General features: G+C 48.0%; 1 protein-coding gene across 1 annotated transcript in view; it reads left to right on the top strand.

Annotated features, from left to right (window-relative positions):
• The window catches only part of LMAN2L (lectin, mannose binding 2 like), a 338,684-nt gene that overhangs the window by 147,070 nt on the left and 164,143 nt on the right, over positions 1-27,471 (top strand). The window contains exon 3 of the mRNA XM_086943348.1: positions 5,031-5,148. Within this exon, the coding sequence (XP_086799474.1) occupies positions 5,031-5,148 (118 nt within the window). The remainder of the gene's footprint in view (positions 1-5,030; positions 5,149-27,471) is intronic.

Genomic DNA, 27,471 nt, shown 5'->3' with positions numbered 1-27,471 from the left:
CTCCGCTCGCCGGAAGTGCGAGCCCGTCCACAGCCTCTCTCCGGACCCAGTCACACCGCACTTCCGCCCGGGTTCACCCCGACTCGAGGCCCCGGCTTCCGTGTGTTCAGGAGGCCTCGGCACCTCAGTGCACAGATCGCCGTTGGACAGGCGTCGGAGATAGCGCAGATCGCCGTCGGGGCTTCACCTCTGCTTCCGATGTCTAGACACCCTGTTGGAAACGTCTCGGGGTGGGGGAGACGCAGGATATTCGTCGGATAAATCAACGGCGGGACGGAGCTCTCTTAGGCTACTTCCGCCATGTTCGCCGCCTTGGCCACGCCCCCACCACTACACCATCTTTGATCACCAGCACTGTATTAGGCATTACTAATACAGCATAAATCTGCAGAACTCGCACTACAATTATAATATGCCCCTCAAGCGGGGCACAAATTCACCACCACAGCATCACTCGCCACCACCACAACATCAATCTGTGCAACCATTCAACAACAACTGGTTCAAATATGTTCTCTCAATGTTTCAAGCTTTATTACAAATGTCGCAAAAAAGATGTTAATATTTCACTTCTGTTCTTGGATTTTTGTCACAATAAAATACACTGAACATAATCTTCATAAGTTATTTACAAAAGTTTAAGCTATTGCCATTATAAATTACAATAAATGTTATTTAAGTATTAATTGTTAAAAAAATAAAAGCCAATGTTATTTGTTATATCAATACATGTAAGTCACGAAAATACAACACATTGCATTACAAATGCTATAAGTGTCACATTTTGCAAAAGTTATAACTAGTGCCAATGTAAATGACAAAGCTATTAATTTAGCAATTTTTAAAACCAACACATAATTAAAAAATTTGACATTTACAATACCAATAGCTCAAACTTTCTTAATGCGAGACCTATGGCATTGAAAATGCTTGTTGAAGGATGCAGTGGATGAGAAGTCTTATTTCTGGAGGAAGGGCATTCCAAATCCTGCCACCGCAGTGCCTGTCTGCAGACTGTGAACTGCCATGTCCTCCTGGACAGTGTCCCCACTGACCATGCCTAACCCTTCCCTTTCTATACACCTTGGTCACCCCTATGGAAGGCCCAAGGGACCCCCTTGGGCAGTGTGCAGTGTATGTGAAAGGTAGAGCATGTACTAGTGCAGGTAACATGCTCTGGTAGTGAATTACAGCCATTTTTGTTTTTGACTATTGTAAGGCTATCTTGCCCCATAGGCTATCATGGGGAATACTGGCTACAGTGGCTACCAGCATATCTTCCCATAGGAGCAAGATAGGACATACGTCTGGTATCCCTGAACTCAGAGTTTAATAACACATCTTTTAGGAAAGGTTGTTTTTAAATCCTGTGTTTGAGAACAGCACTTTTAGAAAATTGCTGTTCTCTTGTCTGACCTTTCTGTGTGCCTTGGCCTGTTTGTGAATTGACTGTCTAGTTTGAGAGTGACAGAGGCTGGGAGCCCCCAGGAGGCTGGCTGGGTCAGCCCTAGTCTGAATGACTGCATCTGCATCTTGAGTGGTTGGAGGGGATAGCACCTGGGCCTGAATAGGGCTGTTCCAATGATTAGAGTGAGCGGTCCATACTTCTTGAAAACATCACGTCTTCTGTTAAATTCTCATTTAGCTATCCATAATTCCCTTCCGCGTTTCTTCAAATACCCACTCTCTATGTTCACCTATTCAGGTCTCTTTTTTCCTCTTGCTGGCAGTTCCTTAATCCAACACCAAAAAGTTCAAATGCGGGAAGTCTCAGTCAGCGGCGACGGGCATATCTTCTGTCCTCTGTGCACGGAGGACAGAAGATATGCCCATCGCCGCTGACTGAGACGTGAAGAAACAAAGGGAAGTTGAGGTCCCAACTTGGATCTAATTTACTAAAGAGATATCGAATTGTGGTCAATACCTATTATTAACTGGGATTAGAGAGATTTATCTGTCGAACAAACTATTAAAAGCCCTGATGATGTCCTTCATTGGACGAAACGCATCGGCTGTCTGATGTTTTGAGTAAATTTGGATTCATTTATGTTGAAATTCACTAAGGAAGCTGTCGTCAGTTGATGAATGAAAACGTGAATAAAAAAATTGGGACTCCACAATCTTTTGCCCTGTGATATTTTCAAGAAGTATGGACCGCTCCCTCTAATCATTGGAATTGTATTGGACATTTTTGGATCTTAGGACCGTGGATCCACTTGGGGTTTTGAGCGGATGTCAAACCAAAATAGACAATTGAGTTATTTCTATTTGTGAATTTGGGTTCTTTTCTGTGCCACAGTGTGTGGTACCCTCACCGTTGCTTCTGTTGAATCCTGAATAGGGCTGTGCCTGCCTCCCACAATGCTGGCTCCACCTCCTGCTGGGCGGCTGACAGCCCTGCCCCTCTCCCTGAAGGTAAAGGAGAGGCCAGGAAAATAAAGTGCTCAAGGAACACCTAGAACTGGTTCAGACCGGGCTCAGAGCACTCCTGCACAAAGGAATCAAAAACGTTTAGGGGTATAAGTACAGGACCCCTGACTACAGAACATTAGATCATCCTGGAATCAAGAAGGAACCTCTGCCAAGGAGAAAGCTGAAACTGAAGGAGGAAGACTGTTCTGCTGTTGCTCTGCTTGACTGACCTGCTGTTGCTTTGCTGCCAAGGAGAGGGGAAGGACTTTGCTTTGTGCTGTGTCCCCTTGCTTGAAGGAATCTCCAAGGGCCTGAGAAGAGCTGGCTCCCTGTTAAGAAGTCCCAGGAACAAAAGGATTTCACCCCAGCTTCTCTGAACTCTGCTGTGAGAATTCTGTCCTTCCTGGAGTGCTTGGGCCAGTTCTGGTGTCTCTGGAAGTTGTACCAGTTTTGGGAAGCTGGAAACCAAGCTTTTTAGGAACGTTCTGCAAGTTTTATCGCGCCACTACGAAGACAGAGATCGGCGCAGCACCTGTCGCTGCTGCCTGAAGAAGTCGCATCCTTCGTTTGCGGGAAGATTTCCGTCGCTGCGAACATCGTCGCAGAGCCTGTCGCCGCTGGGTGAGATCACCGCATCACATCACTGCGAGAATCGTCGCAGAGCCATCGCATCCTGGAACTGCGAGTGAATGATCGCCGCTGAGCCGCGCATCGTCGCCCCGGAGATCGTTGCAGTCCCTCAAGATCGTCACATCGTGCCTTTTGCGAGCATTTTCCTACGGAACCTCCGCACCGGAATCCATACAAGGTTTTGCCTCCGTCCCCATAAAGACCGGATTCGTTGCAATATGCCCGCTAAGTCCAGTGGGGTTGTCGCATCGCCTCCCCAAGGTCTCCGGAGTGATGAATCGCTTGTTTTCCACTGCACCAGCTTCTGTTTTGGAACTTTGTCGCATTTAAAGGTACTGTTGGCTAAACGATACGCAACTGTGAACTTTTCACGAAACTGTGGATTATTTTATCGCAACTTTAAGAACTCTTTTGAAACCATAATCTTGAACTGTGTATGTTGGAATTTTGTCGTTTTGGTCTTGTATAGTTTAGATTAAATACCTTTTATTTTTCTAAACTGTTGTGGATTCAGTTTGTGGTGTTTTCACTCACTCAATCAATCAATCATAGCATTTATATAGCGCACTACTCACCCGGAGGGTCTCAAGGCGCTTGGGGAGAGGGGGGTCCGCTACTGCTCGAACAGCCAGGTCTTGAGCTGCTTCCTGAAGGCGAGGTGGTCTTGGGTCAGGCGGAGGTGGGTCGGGAGGGAGTTCCAAGTCTTGGCGGCCAGGTGGGAGAAGGATCTTCCTCCTGTTGTGGCTCTTCGGATGCGGGGGACGGCGGCGAGGGCGTGGCTGGTTGATCGAAGGTGGCGTGTGGGAGCGTAGAAGTTGAGGCGGCTGTTGAGGTAACTCGGGCCTTGGTTGTGCAGGGCTTTGTGTGCGTGGGTGAGGAGGCGGAAGGTGATTCTCTTGTTGACCGGGAGCCAGTGCATGTCTCTCAGGTGTCTGGAGATGTGGCTTCGTCTGGGGATGTCGAGGAGGAGTCTTGCTGAGGCGTTCTGGATTCGCTGGAGTCTCTTCTGGAGCTTGGCGGTGGTTCCGGCGTAGAGGGCGTTGCCGTAGTCCAGACGGCTGGTGACGAGGGCCTGGGTGACCGTCTTCCTGGTCTCGGTGGGGATCCACCGGAAGATCTTACGTAGCATGCGCAGGATGTTGAAACAAGACGAGGAGACGGCGTTGACTGTGTTACTGTGAGTGTTGGTACAAATACTTTACACGTTGCCTTTGATACGCCTTGACTGCTTGGGCAAAGCTACCAAGGGGGTGAGCAGGGGTTATCTAAAGAGTGTATCCTCCTTACCCTGACTAGAAGCAAGGGTCCCTATTTGGACAATGGTACCTCCTTTGCCAACTAGAGACCCCCAGTTCGAACACCTCTGGTATTGAAAAAGAATACAGGTGTCAACATAAGCATTAAACCTTTCCTTTGTTAATTAGCATCGAGAACAGATCATCACCTATTAATGGGTATCTCCATTGCTGAATTGCTGTGAACTTTCCTGTTAAGGAAGAAAAAAACACTTGTTGATTAAAGTCATCTTTGTATGTCAAGTAGTCAGGAGATCAAAAGAAGTTAGTCCGACCTGTACAGTAAATTATCCTCCATGAACAACCCATCCATCATTTTACCTGTAACTACAGTACCACCGTAGAGTGCACTCCCTTAGCCAATTGATAACCACATTCCCAATGGCTACAACGTTTTCCCTGTGCACATATCCCATGATTGCAGCTAGGTTGGGTTACGGCTGTCCTAATTTATATCTGTCCTGAGTGTGAGAGTTTGCCTAGACTGGCCACATCTGTTTTCTATAGTTTGGTCTGTTACTTTTTAACATGGAAGGATGTCCTCTTATTTTCTTCGTGGTGTGTTTCCTATGCATCAGCATTACAGCTTCTACTGTTATTTATATGGCATGTTCGACCGTGTTTTGCTGTGGGCGAGTTGTTTTGTAATTTTGGTGAATGACCCATGGTGATCATATTTTCTTTCTCCCATAGCCCTGCTATCTTAGAGACTGGGAACTGCAAGTCAACTTCAAGATCCATGGGCAAGGCAAGAAGAACCTAGTTGGTGATGGCTTGGCGGTGTGGTTCACCAAAGACCGAATGCAGACAGGTCTGATCCCAATGAATCTGCACTTGTCTAGCCTGCTACCCCGGAGTAATGTACTGGACCTATCTTTCAATTTTTTTTTTGCTGTAGTATTGAGCAATCAACATGCCGTTCCCCAACCCCACCCCAAATACCCCTTCACCTCCGACATGCATCAAGGGTTGTGACTTGAAGTTACATAAAGTAGACTCCTGTATTCTGCTATCTTTGTAGAATACAATACATATACATTTATAAAGCACATCAGCTACCTCAAACAGAGGTGTCTCTGTGCTAGCAAAGTCAAGCAAGACCTGAGAGGGTGGGGGGGTGAATATGGCAGAGGACAAGACTACGTACCTTCCTGACTAGCCTAGGCTAAAGAGCCATGTCTTTAAAACTTTCCTGAACTCCCCTTCAAACGGAATAAGTCGAAGTCTATCAGGAAGGGAGTTCCCTAATTGGTTGATTATACTGAAAAGGCCCTGCCCCCAACGCGAGGTTTCACCAATTGAGGAACTCACAGCAGATGCTGTGAATTAGATATTAAAGAGCGCGTTTGCTGATAAGGGCCGATGCATTTTTTAATATAGTTGGGACAGCTGCCTCTCTGGGCCATGAACGCAATTGTCAAGGCCTTGAATTCTATCCGGTTCACAACCGGCAACCAATGGAGCTGTTTGCCGTAGAAATGTGTATACTCTGCAGGTCGTATAGGGTGATATTGTGCTGGCAATTATGTACCAAGCTAAAAGCATGTAAGTTATGCTGTTTTTAAAGGGGAGCTATTGCCTAGAGTACCGTCTGTAGAGTCGATTTGAGTCCTTGCACCACAGAAAATTCATCACCTTTTTGCCTTTGTCTGTACTGCTTTTTATCATCCAATAGATTTACCAACCTGTATATCCACTGTATGTGCTTCATTATTTGTGTGAAGTGCACTGCTGTGCTTGCCAAGTTGTGGACTCTAACCAGGTTCTCTGGCTTCCACATTCCCTGCTTTGTGGCTTTCTGGCAGTGGTTTCATCATAAGGGCACAGGCACTTTATGTAGGAGGCTGGCTTAGTACATGGTGCTCACATATGTAAGTGTAGCACCCTGCACTAATTCTGACAACTCTTATGGTGATTTTAGTGGTCTTAGACAACCTTAGAAAGCTCTCTAAGTGGTAGCTGTGGAGAGCAGCCTTCAGGCTTAGCCCAGAAGGAGTGTAAAGCAGCTTATTTTACCAGTATTTAATCTTCTAGTGCAGGTTAAGTGAAAAAGAACTACACAGTGTAGTTATAAAAATATGTATTTATTATAAACACTCAACACATTGCAATATCTCCTACTTGGAAATATAAACACAATTCTCAGAAATACTTTGGAAATAGCACAAATACACAGTGATCTCCAGGGGGAGACAAAACCATGTACTAAAATAGTGGAATGCGGACCACAACCCTAGTCGAGAATGGACCCAGAAGATGTAGAAGAGTCGGGGCCCCAATGAACCACCCAAGGTGAGTATCTAAGAACCCCAGGGAGGTTGTGTGCAGAGTTGGAACATGACTGCATACTCAATACAAGTCAATGGGTAAGTCACCGTTGTAGTTTTAAAGAAGGACGCTTCCCAGTGGACCCTGCAGAAACCCTGTGAAGATGGAAAATTTGAGAGTCACCCCACCCGTGGATACACCAGGAACCAGGATACCTACACCAGGGATGCTGGGTGCATAGATGTGAAGTGACACCGGACACCGCTATAGACCACAATGGAGGACTTCCAAAAAGATGCAGCTGGCGAAGAAGGTGAAAGAGTCTAGTGGAACCCATAGGTGAATTCAAGTTGAGAGGTACCTGCAAGCAGAGGGGACAGAGTGTGTGCCACTTAGGAGTGACTAGGAGGCACAGAAAACCAATGCCCAATGATGTCTGAGATGTAGGAGGGTTGACAGTGCCTTTGAAGTTGCATCTGTGCAGACCAAGCAATGCTGTGGAAGACCAGGAGCGGTTCATGAGCTGTCCCACGTCTGGTGTCCAGAGCCAAGGGGTCGGTGTCCAACAGGGGTACCACACCAACAAGCCTAGGCAACGGCAACCAATGTAGTTGTTGAAAAAGGTAGTGTTGGGACCAGCAAGATCCAAGTGACTCACCATGAGCAGGTAAGTCAAAGCATGTACTGTGCAAGCAGGGGAGCCCACTGGAGCCAAAGAAGACCCTCAAGTGGGCCCACGGGCCGAAGGCACAGGACTCACAAGAAGACCTCGAGCAGCTCACCAAATGATGAAGGCTTACGGCACAAAGGTTGCGGTGCAGGCGAAGAGCTTGACTGCAGGAGATGCTTTAGGCTGGAACTTCTTGGAGGCCGAAGATCTCTGGAGGAGAAACTCAACCAGCCTTGGCAATGGCAAGTCGATATGGTGCACAGGGGTACTGCTCCTAGGGCCTACTGGCCATAGCAGGCACTGGGCATTTTCCATGTGGGGTGGAAAGGTGGGGGCTGGTTTTCTAGCAGCAGGGCCGCTTTTGTTACTGGGGGCTGGTTTTGCAGCAGTGCTGCAATATCAGCCCCCTGTATCAAAACTGGCAGCAGTGCTAAAGCGGAATCGGTGCTGCTTCCTGCACTAGCACTAACAACCACCCCACCCCTGAACCGGTAGGTCCAGCAGAATTGCAAGGGCCGGTTTGTGTTCCCAGTCCGGACCTGACTGCTCCAGCGATTCGGATGAGGGATACTGGCTTCAAACTTGCTGTCCAGACAGTGCAGGCCTCGAAGGAGTTTCAGAACCACCATCTGTGCTGCTGAACCTTTCAGAGTGCGTAGGAGCTCAGGAACAGCAGTCTGGTCAGCTTTGTTGGGGTGCCTGCAGATGCAGGGGAGTGACTCCTTCACTCCAAGGGAGATTCCTTCGGGTGTCTTGGATGTCCACAGGCCTTGTGAAGAACCTGTATTGAGCACAGGCACAGACATGGCAGACGACTGGCAGACGACTAACAGTATGATGAGACCAGGAGCATCAAGAGTCTTCCCAGTTGCAGTCTAGTTTTAAAAGTGAAGTTCAGAGTGCCCAGGTTGAAGTGGTTTCAGATCAGAATCTTGTCCCACAATGAATCTAGGGACCCATCAACAGGTAAGCCCTTAAGTACCCTAAGGAAAGGGTTCGGACGATTCAGGGGTCCCTTCCAGAGGAGGGGCTGGACTGTGGGGAAGATACTCCCATGTCTTTTGTCCAGTTTCACACCAGAAATGGAGCCAATGGCTCCCTGAACTAGTTTGAACTGGAGTATGCAAGAAGGGCACCAAATGTCCCCTTCAAAGCAGTCTAGTGGCATTGGCAAGCGCCCTAACCCCGTCCCAATACACTAAGTCCTGTCTGGGAGGTGGTCACACCTCCCTGTGACAGGAAACGTCTTGTCCTCCCTTCCCCTGCTCGAGATTGGCTCAGCACCCAAGGAGGGCAGAATCATGTCTCTGGTCGGCAGCAGCCATAGTTTGCTGTCCATGTGTAGAAGACTGGTACCGGTAGCATTGGGGGCCTCCAGAAGGAGCTTTAAAGTGCATAGAATCATACCTCCAACACAGTTTACGCATGGCCAGTCTATATATCGTAATGACTGATGCACTTACAACCCAGGAGAATGGACTCCATAGGTTGTAGGGGTGGCCTGCTCATGAAGGGTCACCCTCCCACCTATAACCCACCACCCTTCCTTCAGGATTGAAAGTCCTGCCTTACGGGGGTGACCTCAGATATAAGGAAACTTATCTGTCATAAGTGGTGCGAGCATCCGCTTACACAGGCTGCAATAGCAGGCCTGAAGTCACAATTTGACTGGTCTCCCATGAGTGGCATAATACATGCTTCAGCCCATGGGGGACCCCCACTGTACCTACGCCCTGGATACATTAGTACCATATACTAGGGACTTACAAGGCTACATTAGTAGCCAATCTGGGGGGTACCTAAGGACTCGCCATGTCCAATTTAGGGAAGAAGTACAGAGACTGGGGTCCTGATTAGCGGGATCCCAGTCAGACTAGTCACTAAAACATAATGACAGCAGCAAAAAGTGGGGTGAACTCAGATCCTACACTTTACCTGTGATTTTGTAAAAGCTGGTCTACTAGCTTTCCCCCGGCTAAAATCGTGCAGTCTCCAGTAACTGGGCTAATTACTGTCTCTCCATAATTTGTGATTTAGTTGTGCGCTGTTTGTTTCTCGTGTGTGGAGACCAGATCTATGGGTGCCCAGGGAAGAATTAGTGTGTATCTGCAGAAGATGGTAGTTTTCCTCCATGTTGCTTCGGCCTGCCGTGGATATAGTGACCCTGGGTCCCATCCCTGAAACTCAAGAGTGCTTTTGGAATCTACATGTAAGAATTGACTTACAAGTGTGTAGATTCCTTTTTTTTTTTACAACTATACCCGACCATAGCTTTGTCCATTTTGATTTGTGCTTTATGATGCTTAGGACCCTGAAGACCTTAAGTGAGTGTCATGACAGTTATGAATATTGTGGAACTATGACAACTAGGAAATTCTTATAATACTTTGGCAGCTGTCTTTGAGACTTTGTTGAATAGATTTTTCTTTTTAATCGTATTTTACAAATGCATTTCATCATTATGTTACAATTGGTGTTACTGTGTATCCTTGAACCATTTAGTGCCATTGTTGTCCCGGCTTCCTTCAACATCATTAACATTCCCAACTCACCCCCCACCTTTTCCCTTGAGTCAATTCCTCACTCAATGTCCGCTTTGTGTGGCATGTATACACGCTTTAGAGGTCGTCGTGCCTTAGCAAGCATGGGATATGGATAAGGGGATGCGGTGGTAAGTGAGCGGCCGCTAGATGTGCATTCTCTCCTCCCTGTTCCGGGATGCTGATCGCGAGGGCAAGGCCGCGTCTGCATCAGAATCCATTGCCACCAAGTTGTCTACTAGTCCTCACCAAGCCCTGGCTGCGTTTAGTGTGCCGATGTCACGTCTGGCTTCACATCCCACCCATTTTTCCAGTTCTCTCCTCCATGTCACTATACACAGCCCTCTTGCCGATTTCCAGTTCCTAGTAATTTCCCATTTGGCCAGGACATAAACAAGATCTTTGGATTTTCCTGATACTTTTGTTTTAGCCTTATGCAGGAAACATCCTAGCAGGCAGTGACCCGGAGTTCAAGGAAAATCCCTGTCTGTGATAGTTTCGACTACAGTTATGACCACCTCCCAAAAGGTGCCCAGGATGGGACACCCCCAGAGCACGTGTAGGATATGCCCTTCCAGTTTCCCACAGAGGGGGCAGGCTGCCTACTCCGATAAAAGTATTTCCTAATTCTCACCGGGGTAAGGTACGCCCTGTTTAAGATATAATAATTTATTAAATTAAAGCACGCATTTTGCGAGACTTTTGGTATCCTTTCCAATATGGCATCTCAGTCCGCTTCAGGGATTGGGATTTCCAGTTCTTCCTTCCTTTGCGTTCTCAAGGGCTCCTTCGGTCGCTGTTGATCATTACATATCACTTTGTAAAGGCATGAGACCGTTTAGAATTTCCCCGCTGACAGTGCCACATACTGAAAGCAGCTGAGCGCCCGTGGCTCTATGGACCTGGTACCACAGTGTTTCCTGAATGTCAAGAAGAGGGCCCTCTGTGTATGAGTAACTGGCCTCGACGCGGATCAAATTCTGCACGAAACTCCTCAAACTAGAGTAGTTGCATGGATAGGGGTAAATCTGTAGAATAGGAACTTCTGCTAAGATCCTTTGGCAAAGAATCTAGCCCAGCAACTGGCTATGACTCTGAGCTCTCCGGTGTGTCCAGTGGGTCGCCGTCTTACACACAAGAATATTTTGGTGTGGCAGAATACGCTGGTGTGAATGGGTTCAGGGCCCTGTCCGGGTTTCCTCTGTATCCCATCCACTGGATCAGCCAATTTAGCTGTGCCCCAATATAGTAAGCTTCAAAGTCCCGTCCAGTTACTATGGAGCACTGTAACGTAGCCAGTGCCACTCGTCTGTAGCTCGTGCTGCAGATAAACGATATGACTTGTGAGTCTAGGCCCCTGAACATTTTCTTGGGGATCCACACCGGGAGCGTGCCAAAGTAGTATAACAATCGTGGCAACGCCACGATTTTCAGAAGGGCCACTGCCTGCCACTGACAACTGCAGTGTTTCCAAAACTCCATGGAGGAGATCCGGGAGCGATTCGCTGTACCTACATTACTCTCTAAGAGGTCCGAGACATCATGATATATATTTACTCCTAAGTACGCCAGGCATCTGGGTTCCCACTGGAGGTGACCTAGCTCATCTGGGGGAGCTCGTTGGATGTCATGGGGAAGAGTCGGGACTTCGGCCAATTTACTTTCAACCCTGAGAGCAGACCAAAACATTCCAGGATATTCCTCACTCCTAGTAGGTCCTGTCCGGTGTCTCGGAGGAATAGGAGGAGATCATCTGCATACAAAGCGATGCAGTGTTGAGTCCTGCACTGTCCTTTCACAGTATTCTCATCTTGTATGCACGCAGCAGGCCATAGGCTCCATAGCAAGAGCAAAGAGCAGGGGAGACAGACGGCATTCCTGTTGCGTTTCCAGCTCCACTCTGTCTCAAGGAGATAGTCTTCTCCGTGCGCACTCTGGCCATTAGGTTCACATACAATAATTTTGTCCATGCTAGGAAACCTTCGCCTAAGCCCATCTTTTGCAACAGATCGTAGAGGAAGTGCCATTCAAGACTGTTGAATGCCTTCTCTGTGTCCATTGCCAACACAGATGCCGTAGTTTTATCATAATCCTCAGCGCCTATTGTGGCCAGCAATCGTCTGATGTTAATGGCCGTATTACGTCCGGGGATGAAACTTGCCTGATCTTGGTGAATCAGTTGCGACGTGGGGTAAGAGCCTGGTCGCTAACATGTTTCTCAATATTTTATTGTACATATTTAACATTGACAGCGGTCTATAGGCCGTGTGGTCGTGGGACGGCTTTTATGGTTTCAGGACAAGGATTAGGAATGCTTCCCTGGTGCTTTCAGGTAGCGTCCCCGCAGTCCTGGCCAATGTGTATAGCGCTACCAACCGTGGCACTAGCTCTCCGGAGTAGGTGGCATGGAACTCAGCTGGGAAACCATCTGTTCCTGGGTTGCTTTATGACCTCTCTCACTTCCTGGGAGGATATTTCCTCACTCGGTGCCTCTGCCTCATCTCTTCCTAGCTGTGGAAGCCATAACTCCTCCAGGTAGTCTTGGATTATAGTGACGTTTTGTCTTGGGGTGCTATGATACAGGTTGCAGTAGTAATGAGCAAACACATTGTTGAGCCCCTTTGGAGTATACCTCCCGTCTCCCTCCTCGTCCTCCAGCTTAACCATGGGGGAGCCCTGGCTGGTCGGGTTTGCGAGCAAGCCAGGAGGGATCCTGACCTGTCCTGTTCAACATGTGTGGGGTTCAAATATCCCCTGAAGTCACAGCATCCAAGTCGTTCCGTCTGTATCTCTACTTTCTCTTTAGCGTCCTGCAGTTCTGGCTGCCCCGGCCGTCTCTGCTCAAGCTCTCGAGGGTCTCGCTCCGCAGTCGGTACCTCACTCAGAAGCATGAGTCTAATCCTTTGGTCTCCACTATGCATTGGTCCTATAGGACAGCCTTAAAGGCATCCCACTTTACCAGTGAGTGGAGGCCATTCCGTAGTTGTTAAAGTATTGGACTATCTTCTCTCAAATCCCCTCTCTGAAGACTGGATCTTCTAAAGATTCTGTCTGGAGTCTCCATGTAGGAGTGGAGGGCCTGGGGTGTATCCACTTCAGGCCGAGGTGGACCGGATTGTGGTCTGATTTTAGTTTGTGCGAAGTATTCAACCATTTGGACTAACTAGACTTTGTATGTCTGCACTGCATAGAAATGTGTCTAGAAGGACAGGAACCTTGTGTAGGGCAGAGAAGTAGGAATAGTCGTGGGGGTGTAGGGTTCCACAGGCGTCAACCAGTCCCCAGTGGCGCCGCTAGTCCCCAAAGGCCTGGGCCTCGCATTGTCTGGGAGTCTTGATGCGGCGGGTAGGATCTGTCCAGATGTACGTCAGTCACACAAGTGAAGTCCCCTCCCTAAGTAATGGGGGCGTCTGGTACAAGGCCAGGTGGCGTGTTAGGTGTATGTAATTTATTTTGTTTGTTGTTAAAGCAGTCTGATCCATGTTAGGGGCATATCTGTACACCATATTCAGAGCACAGCCCTCTAATCGGCCTTGCACTGCTATTTTTTTTTTGTTTGAATATTTTTCTTTATTAGTATTTCTTAAACAATGGCAGTTGCAATCAGTACATATAATGACAAAAAGCAGTTGAAGACTGTAAATAAGAAATTACACATCATAAATCATCCCCTCACACCGTTATTGTAATTACTTCTCCCAGCGACGGCTTGCTCATAAATCCAGGGAGATTAAATGTGTGTCGCACAGGTGTCGCGGGTAGTCTAATAAGGTCGCATACAACCGGTCTCTCGTCTTTGTGTGCATATGGCGACTTCTGTGGCCGGTGACAGCATTGTGGATGGCATAATAGAGTCCTGAGAAGTGGATCTGTTTGTGGTTCTCAGTGTGACGCGCCTCTTGGTTATATCTTGCTGTCAATGCGTGGTGTATCGTATCTCCTTTTAGCTTGTGTGTGGGTACTGAGTGCCAGAAGAACTGCAAATACCAATTTCACATATACAGTGTTGAGAAGAGTCTTATCAACAGTGATGGCAACCTATTGTCTATTACTGAACCATTGTATGAACAGGAGAGTAAGTTGAGTTTGGGGAGAAAAGTGGGAAAAGGATGATAAAAATAAACTGTCTAAAAATGTATAAAGGTGGGGGAAAGGTAAGTGCAAACTGGGAAAGGGTCCAAAAAGTCGAGTAAAATGAGGTGTGTTCGCCAGTGTCAGTGCTAGATGCGTGCGGGGAATGTCGGTGTGCGGGCACAGGGAGATCCAGCGGTTGGCGGCGAAGGTGTTGGTTACGTCCAGCTTGTGGATCGGGGTGTCCGCCTAGGAGGGGTGGGGGAAGGGGAGAGGGGGAGAGACAGTGCAGCTGTTTCCATGTTATCGGGAAGCATCAACGCTCATGTGCATGGATTGTATGAGTGCAATGTGTTGCATTCCCCACCATCTCCACTGTTAAGTGGATACGCATTTCACTGTGGCATAGCTTCCTGACGATGTAACATGATGATCTGAGATATATCAATGCTGCATTGGCGCGCCTGGACTATCGTGCTATGCTATTTGAATTATGCACTGTAATTTGGTTTACACAAAAATTCTAATAAAATAGATTTGACAAAAAAAAGTGGATAAGCATTTAACGTTAATCGGCCTTGCACTGCTATAAACCGGCCTTCTGGGTCTGTTAGGGTGTCTATGTCCTGGAATGAAACCCCTGCTCTAATCCAAATCATGACCACTCTAGCGTAAGCAAAGTATGCTGTTTAGAACGCCTGTTCACGCCATTGTCACTTCAGCGCCTGTCCCTCTTTAGTTATGAGGTGCGTCTCTTGTAGTAGTGCTATCTGCACTCCTCTCCTGTTAAGGTAGGAGAACACTTTATTTCTCTTTGACATAGTGTGTATACCGAGTATATTCCAGGATATGCATTTGTACGTTAGTGCGCCTGTCATCTGTTATCGTAATATAAGACGTCTGTGCATCTCCACCTACAATCCCACCCACCCCACCGCCCATCCGCAAGCAGCGTATCTCCAAGTAGCACATAAATAACATTCAAAGACATATGACACAAAACCCCTCAATAAAGAAAGCAATAATAAGTTCCCCAACACCATCTCCCTAGGACAAGTAGGCAGTCACCCTCTCATCCAAACTATTACCCAGTATTAGTCTAACTAGGGAATTCCCTCGCAAATAAGAGTAGGGGGGTGGGTAAGTGTTCCCTCTCAGGCATTCTCCTCTCCACCAGCGAAGTCTACACAAGGTTTCAGTGCAGACCTAAATAAGAGAAAAATATCTTGGATGTCAGTGTTCCAGCGTGATTATGGGATGTCTCTTTCTGTCCCCTTCTACTACAGAGTGTGATTAGAAAATCTGCTCATATAAGATAGTCTGAAGATCTAGGGGTCACCTTGGGGATCATAAGGCTCGAGGCTAGCGAGCTAGTTGACCCATGATCTGAGTCACTCGTGTCGACCACTCTCTCTCCAGCATTTGCGGGCCCGTGCATCCTTTACTGATTTGTACCACCACGTTCCACTGTCCCAGTCGCGCTGTAGCTTGTGACGGCGCTGCCAGGCTACGTGGTGTTTCCCGGCGTTGAGAGCAGAAGTGGTGTGCATACTGCTTCTGCAGGCTGTCTGCTATCCCTTGTTGCTGACTTTGCTCCAGCCAGTGCCAGATTTCCTGTGACATCTGAAAGAATTTGCTGCTGTTGTGTGCCACAACTTGCAACCTGGCCGGAAAGAGCATGGCATACGGAAGGCCGAGCTGGCGCAACTGGCGCTTAGCCTCTTCACAGATGAGGCTCTCTTCTGTTGCACCTCTCGAATTCTTGGAAAATTCTCTCTTCTGTGTTTTTAACTCCGTTCTCCTTTGTGACACGCCTGTACAAAGATGTGGTTATGATCCTTATAATGCAGAAGGTGCGCCGCCACCGGACGCAGCGGAGTTTCTAGCATGGAGGGGGCACGCTGGGACTCTAGGCACTGGTTCGAGGTTAAAGAATGTAGAAAGGCCCTCCGAAGCCACTTCAGTTCGCAGCCACCGCTCGAGGTACGCAGTCAGGTCTGTGCCCTCCACTTTCTCTTTCAGTCCAACTACACGTTGTTGCGTCGTGATCGATTCTCCACATCTTCTGCTCTGAGTTCTAGTGTGCAGATTTTGGATTCCATAGTTTTCATGCTGTCCTCGGTCAATGCAAGTGTAGGTGTTAAGTCTGCCATAGCCCGCTCAGTTGTGCTGATGCTCTCCGCTAATCGTTTGCGGTCCTCCCGTAAGAGAAACAGATCCGAGCTCAGGGAGTCTGTATTCGTCTTGAGTGCTGTTCTGGATGCATTGATGGCCTGTAGCATATCCGATAGTGAGGGGTCTGTTACAAGATGAGGCAGCAGGCCAGATATATGATTTACTCAATTTAGGGCTTTATTTGAGATTTTTACTGGACATCCTGTCCCAGCACTCCTGTATTCTTTTACAAGCTCTTCCCCTTTATTCCTTCATCCTTCCAGTTTCTTCAAGTCAATATTGTCTTGGGTTTGTTTTATCAGTCCTCTGGAGCGGAGTACCCCTGGGGAAACAAAGGCACAGACCATTAGTGTCCTGATATAAACAGGTAAATATCAGGTCCTTCACCAAATCACCGACATTATCGTGTGACTGAAGAATCATGGGTGTCACCACCTTAGGCAATTTGAAGTTGTGAGGGAAAAGAAACTGATAGAATCAGGTCTTCCCTTATACTTAGCGCTCCTGTAAATGTGTAGTTCCACATTGCAGATCAACACAAGACCACTGTCTCAATGATCCTGCTTCCAAGATCTTTTAAAGTGCCCCTTTTAACACCCTCCCAAGCCTGTGGTGTTAGCGCGAGTCATGATCCACTTACTCATGCAGCATGTGGTTGTATGAGTCGCTTGCCTGAGACCGTGGCTTGATAATGGCTGCCTCGTCCGTCTCGCCTTCCCATACTACCTACGCTGCTCTGCCTTTTCTCCACGCCTGGTACCGCTCCTCCTCCGTCACTGGTGTTGTTGTCTCTCTCCTCCTCATCCGCCTTCTCTCGTTGTGCTTCCTCTAACAAAGCAGATGTCCTCTGCCTCTGGAAACTGCATCTGACTCCTCCTTCTGCTTCCGATTCCCACTCACATCCCTCCACGACGTTGAGATTGATATAATGTGATTCGCGGTACCCCCGGGCTCCTGCCACAAGCCTCCAGGGTACCTCTGTCACAGGGTCTTTCTCTGGAGTCAGTACAGATGACGTCCCCCCTCACTCTCCAGTGCAGACCCCGCCGCGCCCCCAGGATCATTTTCCTTCTGCGGGAAGTATTGCCCATGTTGCTGCTACTGGCATGTCTCTTGTCTGCGTAGATCGTCCCATGCAGGTCTATAGAGCACGGCCCCACTACAGACGTCCCTTAGTTGTCGCCCAGCAGCGCCAGCCTTCGTCTCAGTAGCATAGGTTCCACCACTGTATTTCTATGGGTCTCGCGTGCACTTGGCAGCTGTCAAGATCTGCCCTCTACCAGTCCTCGGGAGATGCATGAGGCATGCAGCACATTGCCTCGCTCCCCGTCCACCAGAGGGCAGCCGGGTCCAATTTCGCCCAGATGTTTTGATGCTGTTGCTTCCTGTATGTGGGTGGGCAGGGGCCCTACCACTCGTTAGCCCAGTGGGTTAGGCCCTTCTGCTGATCCGCCATCTGGTCGCGTTGGCCTCTTTATGTTCTTTTGTTGAGGGCGAGGCACCCACCCCCTGGTTCCAGGCACGCAAACCTGCTGGGCAATCTGGCTCGGTCACACCTTCACTCACTGTATCTAGGTGAATAGGACTCTACGGCTGACAAATCCAAATGGTTGGGCACTCCTCCTGATTTCCTGCTCTGGTTGCGTTGGTCTCTTCTTCCTATTTTCTTTGTTTAGTGTGGGACACCCGTTCCCTGGTGCTGGACCTACTATGGTGTTGTAATTTAATAGCAATTTCAATTCAAAAAGTGCTTTATTCGTGTGATTACTCATAAAAGCAAAACATACACAAAATATTAACAATATTAAAATAGGATTAAATTTACAATCAAACACATTCTCAAAGCACTGTTGGATCCATAAAATACAATTAATTAAAAAAAGGAGTCTCACAGTATTTACTAAGTAATTAAAAAGAATTAAGAAGAGATTTGATTAATACAATATTATAAAAACATTTATAATTAAATAATCATTATTAATCTAAAAAGCTATAGAAATAAATTCATAGAGACAGATTTTACAGACAGAGAATAGTTAATTAACTAGCAGTCTCTGTCTGATCGCCCATGCCCAGCCAATATATTTAGCTGTGGCTATTAATATCCATGTTAGTGGGCTTGAACATATAATGCGCAGAGCAACAGAACTACAAGTGGTACCAAGGTTCCTGCACATAGGTGCTAGCCAGGCGCGTCTTGGGGCACAATATGCTTTACAAGAGAACATAAAATGACCAAGAGTTTCCTTCCCCGTTCCACAGGCTGGGCAAATGTCACACCCCCCTGAGCCCCATTTGGCTGTCAATGATCTTATGGGGAGGGCTCCAGCTCTCAATTGGAAAAGGAGCTTCCTGTCACCCGGCTTAGAGATAATATCCCAGTACGACTCCAGAGCTGGGTACAGTTTTACCTCAAGGAAACCCGCGGACATGGACCCATTACTAGAATTACACAAACTCTTGGTAGCAACGTGTTCCCAAAATATGTTTTTTAGGGCAGACTTGGTGGGGAATGATGCACCTGCTGGATCAAGCCATATAGGACTTAACCCAAGCTCGAACAATATTGCCTTCAGTGAATTGAGCCAACTAATTTTATGAAAACAGTCCGCCTTTATGACATCAATAAAACCTTCCGGGTGAAAATTGCAAAAAACACAGTTGATGGACAGAATGTAGAACAATGTCATACATTCACCCCAGTACAAGGATCTGGGCCTAAATCCATCGTTTCTTTGCACTCCACACCACCCTGACGTGAGTCCCAGGCTCTCCACACCACTGGAGTCAAGCTATCCAGGCTGATGAAGGCTGATAGCCAGAAACCGGTCCTTGGATGCTTGATTCCGGTCTGGGAAAGACATGGCTTGGTAGTTCGAGCTGGACTGTTCCCATGAGGCACAGGGTCAGAGCTGATTTGCATATAGCCAGTTTCTAACCCAGGGTGGTGTGGAGTGCAAAAAAACGATGGATTTAGGCCCAGATCCTTGTACTGGGGTGAATGTATGACATTGTTCTACATTCTGTCCATCAACTGTGTTTTTTGCAATCAATAAAACCTTCGGCATAATGCGCAAGCTCGGGAGTAGTCCAAAGTCTTCGCCAATATAAGATTGGTTGTAGTCTGGGTAGGTCCTTGATTTGTTTCCTACCAAGCTCATATCTTAAAGGCAGGAGTGGAGTACTTTTCTGGGTGCCGGTGAGTAGTCTTAAGAATTTGTTCTCTGACCCTTGTAGAGAGTTCAAATTTTCAAAGCCCCACATCTCTGCACCATAAAGTGCGGACCCTTTGCTTCATAAACCATCAAAGCTGGCTTAACAGGTTTGGTCAAAGACTTCCTATGTTCCGAATTGATGGCACCCGATAATTGCTTATGTCGCAGGGTAGCAATATTTATATTCTGGCACCACCTGTTATTATCTGCAATGAGAATTCCCAGGTATGTGAATGAGTTTACCACCTCAAGAGGCCGCCCACTCATAACAATTTTAGACTTAAAGCTATGGTGTGGTTTGAAAGTTATGAGTTTAGTTTTAGTGGCGTTCACCTCCAACCCATGTTCCCCACAGAAATTCTCAAAGATGGACAGAGCACGCTGCAAACCACTAGGGGTTTTAGACAGAATAAGCGTATCGTCCGCAAACATTAATATAGGGATTTTTAACCCTGAAAGAGATGGAGCATCTACTGAAGCTGTTACCATGCGGGGGACAACACCATTTATGTACAAAGTGAACAAGGTTGGGGCCATTGAACACCCTTGTCGAACCCCTCTTTCTACTGGAAATTCATCTGTGACCATATAATGGCCTCCCCACTGTATTTTAGCAAAGGTAAGCTCATGCAATCGCATTACCAAGGTCAATAATTCCTCCGGGACCCCCAGACTCTGTAAAACTTGCCACAATTTAGCCCGTGGCACCAGGTCGAAGGCAGCCCTCAAATCGACAAATGCTGCCTCCTCCCAGCACCACAGTCTTCCATTGGAGCAATTGGAAACTGAATACTTGGTCCACCGTGCTTGTTGCCCTTCGAAACCCTGCTTGGTAGGGTGATAGGATATTATTGTCCTCTGCCCAGTCTAGGAGCCTGTTTACAACCACCCGGCCAACTATTTTTTGTACAGTGTCAATAAGGCTTATTGGCCTATAATTACCCGGCTGTGCACGGTCTCCCTTTTTAAACACAGGGATGATCACAGCTCCTCTCCAAGAGGCCGGGACCTCAGCACCCTTGGCAATGAAATTGATAAGTAAATGGATATATTTACACCACCGCTCTTTGTCATTTAAAAAGATATCTGCAGGGACGCCATCCGAACCAGGAGCGCGTTCTCTATTCACAGCATTTATGGCAGTCATACTCTTTGTCATGAAAAAGATTACCGTCGGAAAAGGACATAATAATACTGTTCTCACCTGTAATCTGAGTATTAAGAGCATACTGTGAGCTAAAAAATTCAACCCAAGCCTCCTGAGGTACATTGTTATTAGGGGGTTCCTCTCTCACTACCCCATTTAACAATATTCCAAAACGCTCTTGAATCCCTTCTGTCGCCATCTTTTTTCAATTTACACCAATGTAACTCATCCCAGGCTCTTTTTGGTTTCACTATGCAGGCTTTATAACTCTTTCTGGCTAGACGGGTAGTTTCAGCCACCCTCTTTTTGATTGCCTGACCCAGAGCCAGTCGTGCATCCCTACATTCGGCATTATACCATTTTGCATCTTTACTAGCTCTAGCCCCATTTCGCCTAGCGGGTTTCAGAAAATGTTTTTTAATCTTGGCGAAAAGGGTATCATGAATATTAACCATTCCTCCAGGCCAGAGGGAGAAACACTGATTGTTTCCAAAGCAACTATAGCTTTGTCAGTTTCATAATTGATATTATCAATAGCCTGTTGATTTGTCACTACGCTAGCCCATTTGAGCCTACGCATGTTATTTTCTGGAATGACCAAAGGTGGAGCAAGAGCATTCAGGCAAGTAGAATTTGTCCCAGCGGGCCACCATTTGTGCTCTACACATAAGGGGTTGTGATCGCTCTCGGGTCTCACGACGACCTCCATATCACAGACAGATTACCACAGCGGTAAGCTGCAAATAACATAATCTATCCTGCTTTTGTGTCTTCCATTATCAAAGTTCATGGAGCCTTTTCTGTCCAAAGCTGTACGTCCGTTCAAAGCTCTCAGACCTTTTTCTAGGCACATTGCATTCAGATCTATAATGTCCTCAGTCTAACGTGTAACTGGCTTCAGATCTAACACCGGAATACCCCAATGGGAGTCCTCTTCTGCTCCAATGGAGGCCTCGCACATGACCAGGGGCTCAAAAGTCCGATTGAAATCGCCTGCTATTACAACATTATTATCAGGGGAAAATTTATCAAGAAGATTACCCAATGCAATTAAAACATCAGATCTACCACCCTTTACACTCCTAGCATATATGTTGTATATATCAAGTGACCCTGGTACTTCACTAGTTACCCTAATCAGCTGGATGTCATTATGACTAGTCTCTATATTTTTGATGGTAAGTTTAAGGGTCTGACGAACCCAAATTGTAAGACCCCCCATCCCCCCATTAGTCTCCCTTTCAGGCCCTTTATTGCTGGCACTGAAAAATTTAAATAACCTAGCACAAATACAGGTTCACATGCCCAAGTCTCTTGAAACATACATACATCATATGAGTTAACAAAGCCAAGCCAGTCCCCACAATCTAATTTAGAACATAGCCCAGCCAAATTCCAAGAGATTAGGTTCCCCACCCCGGTTGGACAATCAAGTTGCACTTCAGGAGTTACAATCAAAGAAGAGGGCGCTCCTGCTACTGATACTACTGTACTTGTCTGCGCTACAGTGCTTGTAGCATCCGATTGGGCAACCTCCTTACCACTATGGACAGGCAGGGAGCATAAACTCTGGTCTTTTATAACTGATGGTAATAAACTTTTACCCCCTGGGAGTCAATCACAATCATACAAATTGGAGAGGGCTCAGAACCTATTCTCAAGATTTAATCCCCACTCAGTGGGTTTAGCAACACTCCTCCCCTTGGCTGAAAACACATTCCATTTTGTTCTTAATGTACCCCGATTAGGACCCCCCCCCTTTCCGGTAGTAAAAAAAGTCTAAGGTAAGTGGGATGATGTCGGTGGATCTTCGCTGTGGCGGTAAAAGATTGGGCAGGATGTTAGTTAGTACCTCAGGATCTGAAAAATTCAAAACACAATCGCCCCTAAATCTTTTTGGACTGCTTCCAATCCACTCCACCCTCCTGGCCATAACTAGTTCCTCTGCCAGTTGTTGCTTGCCCCAGGGGGTTATCACCATATTATTGGTTAGCTAGTGTAAGGCTTTGGACAACAGTGATGAAGTAGTTTCATCCTGTCCTGGAGCCAGTGTAGAAACATTAGCTAAAACAAGGACTAGGGGAGATGCCTCAACTATAAGCTCAACCGAGCCTTTCACAGGTTCCGAAGCTGGAAGTACAACAGGAGGAACAACTAACCCTTGCTCACCATCCACTACAACTACCTGTGGAGCCACAGGATGATTAGACAGGGGGAATGCTCCTCCACCACCCTCAGATCTAGATGTTCCATTCTTTAGCTCAACCTTGTTAATGACTTCTGCAGGCAATTTTTCTACTTCCTCCAAGGTTTTGTTCAAAAGGCCCCCTAATCGTTTAACCTAGTTAGTGAGCTTACCTACCCTACCTACCAACGGCTTTACGATTCCCTGAATCTTGGTATCTATCATGGCCAGCATTAAATTGCTCATTGGTTAAAGACACACAGACTTCGTCAATTGACCCTTCTTCCTCCACCACAATATTACTTGGTGGAGAGGCAGGCTTCTTTCGACTTGAACGAAGCCCTCCACGCTTTGGCTGGCCCTTTCATACTCCTCTAGTAGTGCGCGGCGCAGGCACTGGGGTAGGGGCTTTTTCCTCATGTGGATGTAGTTCAGCCTCATTTTCACTAACACTAACTTCCAGTGCACAGTTAGTCTGGTCCAGGATAGCATTGTCATCAAAATCAGGTATTACTACAGGACAATTACTATTAACTGGGTCAGGGGATTGAGCTGGGTCAGGTGCCGGAAAAATAGATGCAGGTGATTTAGGAGATACACCCAACCCAAGTGAGGATCTCCTCTCCCTATTAATTTTAGCAACTACCTGTACTAAATAGTTGTCCATAGTATTTTTTGCCGGGGATAGCTTTTTACTAGGCATAGTACACCAATATGCGGTACCCTTCCAGAGACACAGTGTAGATACGATGGAAATGTGTACCTTAGACCCTCAAAACAACTTTGCCACAATGCATACAAAGTCAGTGCCAAATAATGTCCTGGGTCGGCCTCGAGCAATGGGAAGGTCTCACCTTAGAGTTACAGGCAGAGTAACTGGCCCAGTCCAGTCTCTGCCTGTCTCTGACTGTCTTAGACTGTCTGCCCTTAGTCCGGGCTTCGTCCTGCGCGTCCCGCGCGCGTCCTCGCGGGACGAGGGACCTGCCGGTGCTTTATGCGCCTCCTGGCGCGCTGGTTACAGGAGTCATCACTGGCCCCCTAAGGATGCTGGGGGATGTGGTCCGGCCGGCGGAGCCAAGCCCGGCCGGTCGGTTGCTGCTGTGGATATGGCGGAGCCAAGCCCGGCCGCTGTGCAGGAAGGTCAAGAACCTCAGATTAGGCAGCGAGCGTAGAGCCTATTAAAGAGAGCAGCAAGCCCTGCCTCAGAAAAAATGTGCTCTTTGGACAGGTGACCATGGGTAGATGGAATAAGTGCTTGCGTCTCCTGGTTATATCAAAGTGACACAAGTGCTGGGTAGGGATGGATGTCTTACATTGTGGGAACACACAGGTTTGCCCATACCTTAAGGGATGTGCCCAGCAAACTGCATTACTCCTGCTACACTGAGATTGCCACCCCTGCATGCAGTCTTGAAGCGTAATGAGCAAGAGATTCTGTTGGGCACCCTAGGATTTTGTCCTAGACATGGAAGTGGTGGGTGCAGAGAAAAGGAGGAGAACCTGAGCTAAATCTGCCATAAGGTAGGTGTCCCAGAGTCGTCTTGAGCTCTTTCCTTAACCAGCAGATACGGACAAACAGATCTCCCTGGTAGGGCGGGATCTGGAGAGAAAAATGTGGCTGTATGCAGACTGGCTAGGCAGTATCAGCAGAGCTAACAGCACTTTGCAGCATCTGAGACAGTTGTTCTTCTGCTAAGTGCAGGCAGGTTGTCCTCTTACTATCCGATTATTTCCTGATACTATCAATAGCAAGCTTTTTTTGTTTAGTCCGAGAGTCTGGTTGTTACAACAAACACATGATGGAAGGGAATGCTGACAATGCAAACATTCTCTCCCAGTCAAAATATCTGGGTTAAATCCATCATTCTTTTGCCCACTACGCCACACCAGTTTGGACCCGGCCATATGCAAATTAGTCTTGACCCTGTGCCCCATGGGAACAGTCTAGATCAAACTGCCTGGCCAGGTCCTCCCTGGACCAGAAACAAGCATCCTAGGACCGGTTTCAGGGTATGTCACCCTTCTTCAGCCAGGCTAGCTCAAATCCAGTGGCACAGTGAGTAAGGGACCCACGTCTGGGCATACCCATCCCACTTAGGATGAAAAGTGTTACAGCAAACAAATGATGGACGGAAGGCTGAAAATGCAAACCTTCTCCCCCAGTCAAAAGATCTGGGTTAAATCCATCGTCCAGAGTCTAGTTGTGACTCAAAAAGAGGACAGCGGTGCCTCCTGTTACTGGTCCAGTCCTATTCCAAGTGCTCCTGCACAGAGTATCTTCAGGTGCAATACTTTCCCATGGTAACCAGCAACACAAAATGATTAGTTATTGTAGAAAGCTGGCTCTTTTATTTGATATATCAAAATAAGATGTACCATGTAAGGAGTCCAGGGGTTCCCTCCCGAGTGGACAGGGGCTTGCTCTATCAATCCCAAAGTGCTCTTCCATGGCGTTGTGTGGTCGAGCAGCCTTGGTCTTAGAGAGGAGTACAAGACCGTAGGCAGAAGTGACGCACATTACTCAATAAGGAGATACACACCAATTTGTAAAAATAACCAGTATCTTTATAGATGTTTAGGCACCAAAATCCATTTGTTCAGATAAGTACCGGGTGCAGAGGGGTGTGTGGCTTAGGCGCGTAGCGGAATGGCTGCCTTCTAAGGGAGCTCCGCGCGCCAGTATAATCACTGGGCAAATACCATCCTTTTAGCCCCCTCTGCATGTGGTGAGACACCCCCCCCCCCCCCCCCCCCCCCCGGGCATGCAGGCTGAATAGGAGAGCAGACTGGTGAAGTTTGGCGTCTCTTGAACCGGGCCCTGCTCCGATATCAGACTAGTCGGAGACTGCGGAGGAAATTGCAAATGGTGCCACATGGATAAACTTCTTGAAAGAGCTGTGGCGGCGTGTATAGTGGTAGTCCTGCAGTCGGACGGCGGAGGCCACAGAGAGACGCATCACTACTGAGGTCGGGCGCGGTGCGTTACAGATCGGAGCGAAATGCCAGTGTGGCGGAGGTGTGGCCGAGACAGAAGTTGCCTGGGAACACGGGCGCGGCGGGAGGCCTTCGCTGAGAGTGTGGAGCGACCTCTCTTGGACGCGGGAGCCGACTGGCCAAGGACACGCTGGGCTGCCTAAGGTGCGCTCCAGCCAGAGATTTCGAGTAGAGAGGTCTGGTAAGGAGAAGCTGGTGTGGACGGATCGACTGAGGTGGAAGGCGGCCAAGTGGAGTCGACCCAGAGTGGTGAGTGTAGTACCAGTGAGGGCCGGACCTGGTGGGCCAATTCGACGCGGGTCGCGGAACCTGCTTGAGGTGTTGCATCTCGTGGTATTGTGCAGTGGGACGGCGGGGAGTTGCGGCTTAAGCGGTGCTCATTACCTGGGTTGACTGGCTTCCGTGCTGTTCCTCTGCCCTGGGGGGTGCTTCCGAGAGTCCTCTCTGCCCTATTCCCATCCATCTACTGGGCGTGCGGGGGCGAAGGGCCTCGGGGGGTCGTGCGGGTGCGGGGGGCAGCGGGGGTGCAGTCTTAGGCGCGTAGGTGCCAGAAGTGCAAACAACATTGGTCTGCGGAGAGCTACCCATGCCTAGACCGGTCTGCGGGCACACTTACAAGTAAAGTTACTGAAGGAACTCTGTGGAGTGACACGAACCTAAGGAAGCGGGACCCCTGAGCAGACAGGGAGGAGGCTTCAACTCCTTGTAGGCGGAAGAGGCTGGTGAATTGGGCACAGGCGTGGTGAAGAGGTGCTAGGAGACCTGGCTGTACAGAGGATCTCTGTGTGACCACGACGGGGTGGAGATATCTGCTACCTACTAAGTTGCAACGGGACCTCACAGGGGTGCCTGGCCTCAGTGTCTTTAAATATGGGCAAATCTGAGCCAAAGCAGGCGAAACTGCAGTTTGAAAATAAAAGGTTATCTCGAACTGCAGATGGCATGGGTGACCAGAGTGCCTCTACCAGTGCCTCGCAGAGGGGGCGGAGGATGATACGAGATCCATCCTTTTGGAATTGCGTGCAGGGATGAAAACTATTGATAGTAAGATTGATGCTCTGGCAAAGGGACTTGATATGGTTAAAAAGAAAGTTGACGAGCATGAGCACAGGCAGGACGTTCTTGAGAACCGTGTATCGAATGAGCATGATGCACAAGCCGAGGCACGCAGGCAGTTGCTTCAGATGGAAAAGGTGCTGGAGGTGATGAGCGCCAAGAATGAAGATTTAGAAGCGCGCTTGAGGCGAAACAACATACGCATTCTTTGTCTGTCGGAAACCGCGCCAGTCAGTGGTGATGATAGTGGAGAGAGCGCACCGTTCCTTTGGGCCGCAACCTAAACCGGGTGCGCCTCCGCGTCCAATCGATGCACGGTTATTAAACACCATTCTGAGAGAAGCCAGAGCCAAAGAGCCAGTGGTTTATAAAGGAGACAAGCTATCGTTCTTTTGAGATTATACACCAGTAGTGCAGTCGGCGAGGAGGGAGTTTGTGCCGGTGAAAAATCTGCTGAGAGAAGCATTGTTATCTTATGCTATGCTATACCCGGCCAAATTAAAGATAACTCATGAGTAACCATTGCACTTCTTTGCAGACGCGAAGTCGGTGCTGAAGTTCACGAAGCACATTTGCAAGGTGAAGCCTAGACCGAAATCAGTCGAAGTGGCAATGTTGGAATCGGGGCTGGAGGAAGCGGAGCAAGACTAAGAGGACTGAATCGGAGACCTGCTGAGTTGATTGAAGGACCTGGCCCGGTAAAGTCATGGACCATGGCGGACTTGCCGAGGGGAGAGGTGGGATGCAGATTCATCAGCTCTTATTTCGCTGAATTGCTAATTGGGGGGGATAATGAACAGTGTTTGTTGCATA

The sequence above is a fragment of the Lissotriton vulgaris genome, chromosome 11 (assembly GCF_964263255.1).
Source record: "Lissotriton vulgaris chromosome 11, aLisVul1.2, whole genome shotgun sequence".
Lineage (NCBI taxonomy): Eukaryota > Metazoa > Chordata > Amphibia > Caudata > Salamandridae > Lissotriton > Lissotriton vulgaris.
The sequence above is the reverse complement of the archived record's forward strand: the minus strand, read 5'-3'. Positions and strand labels throughout refer to the sequence as shown.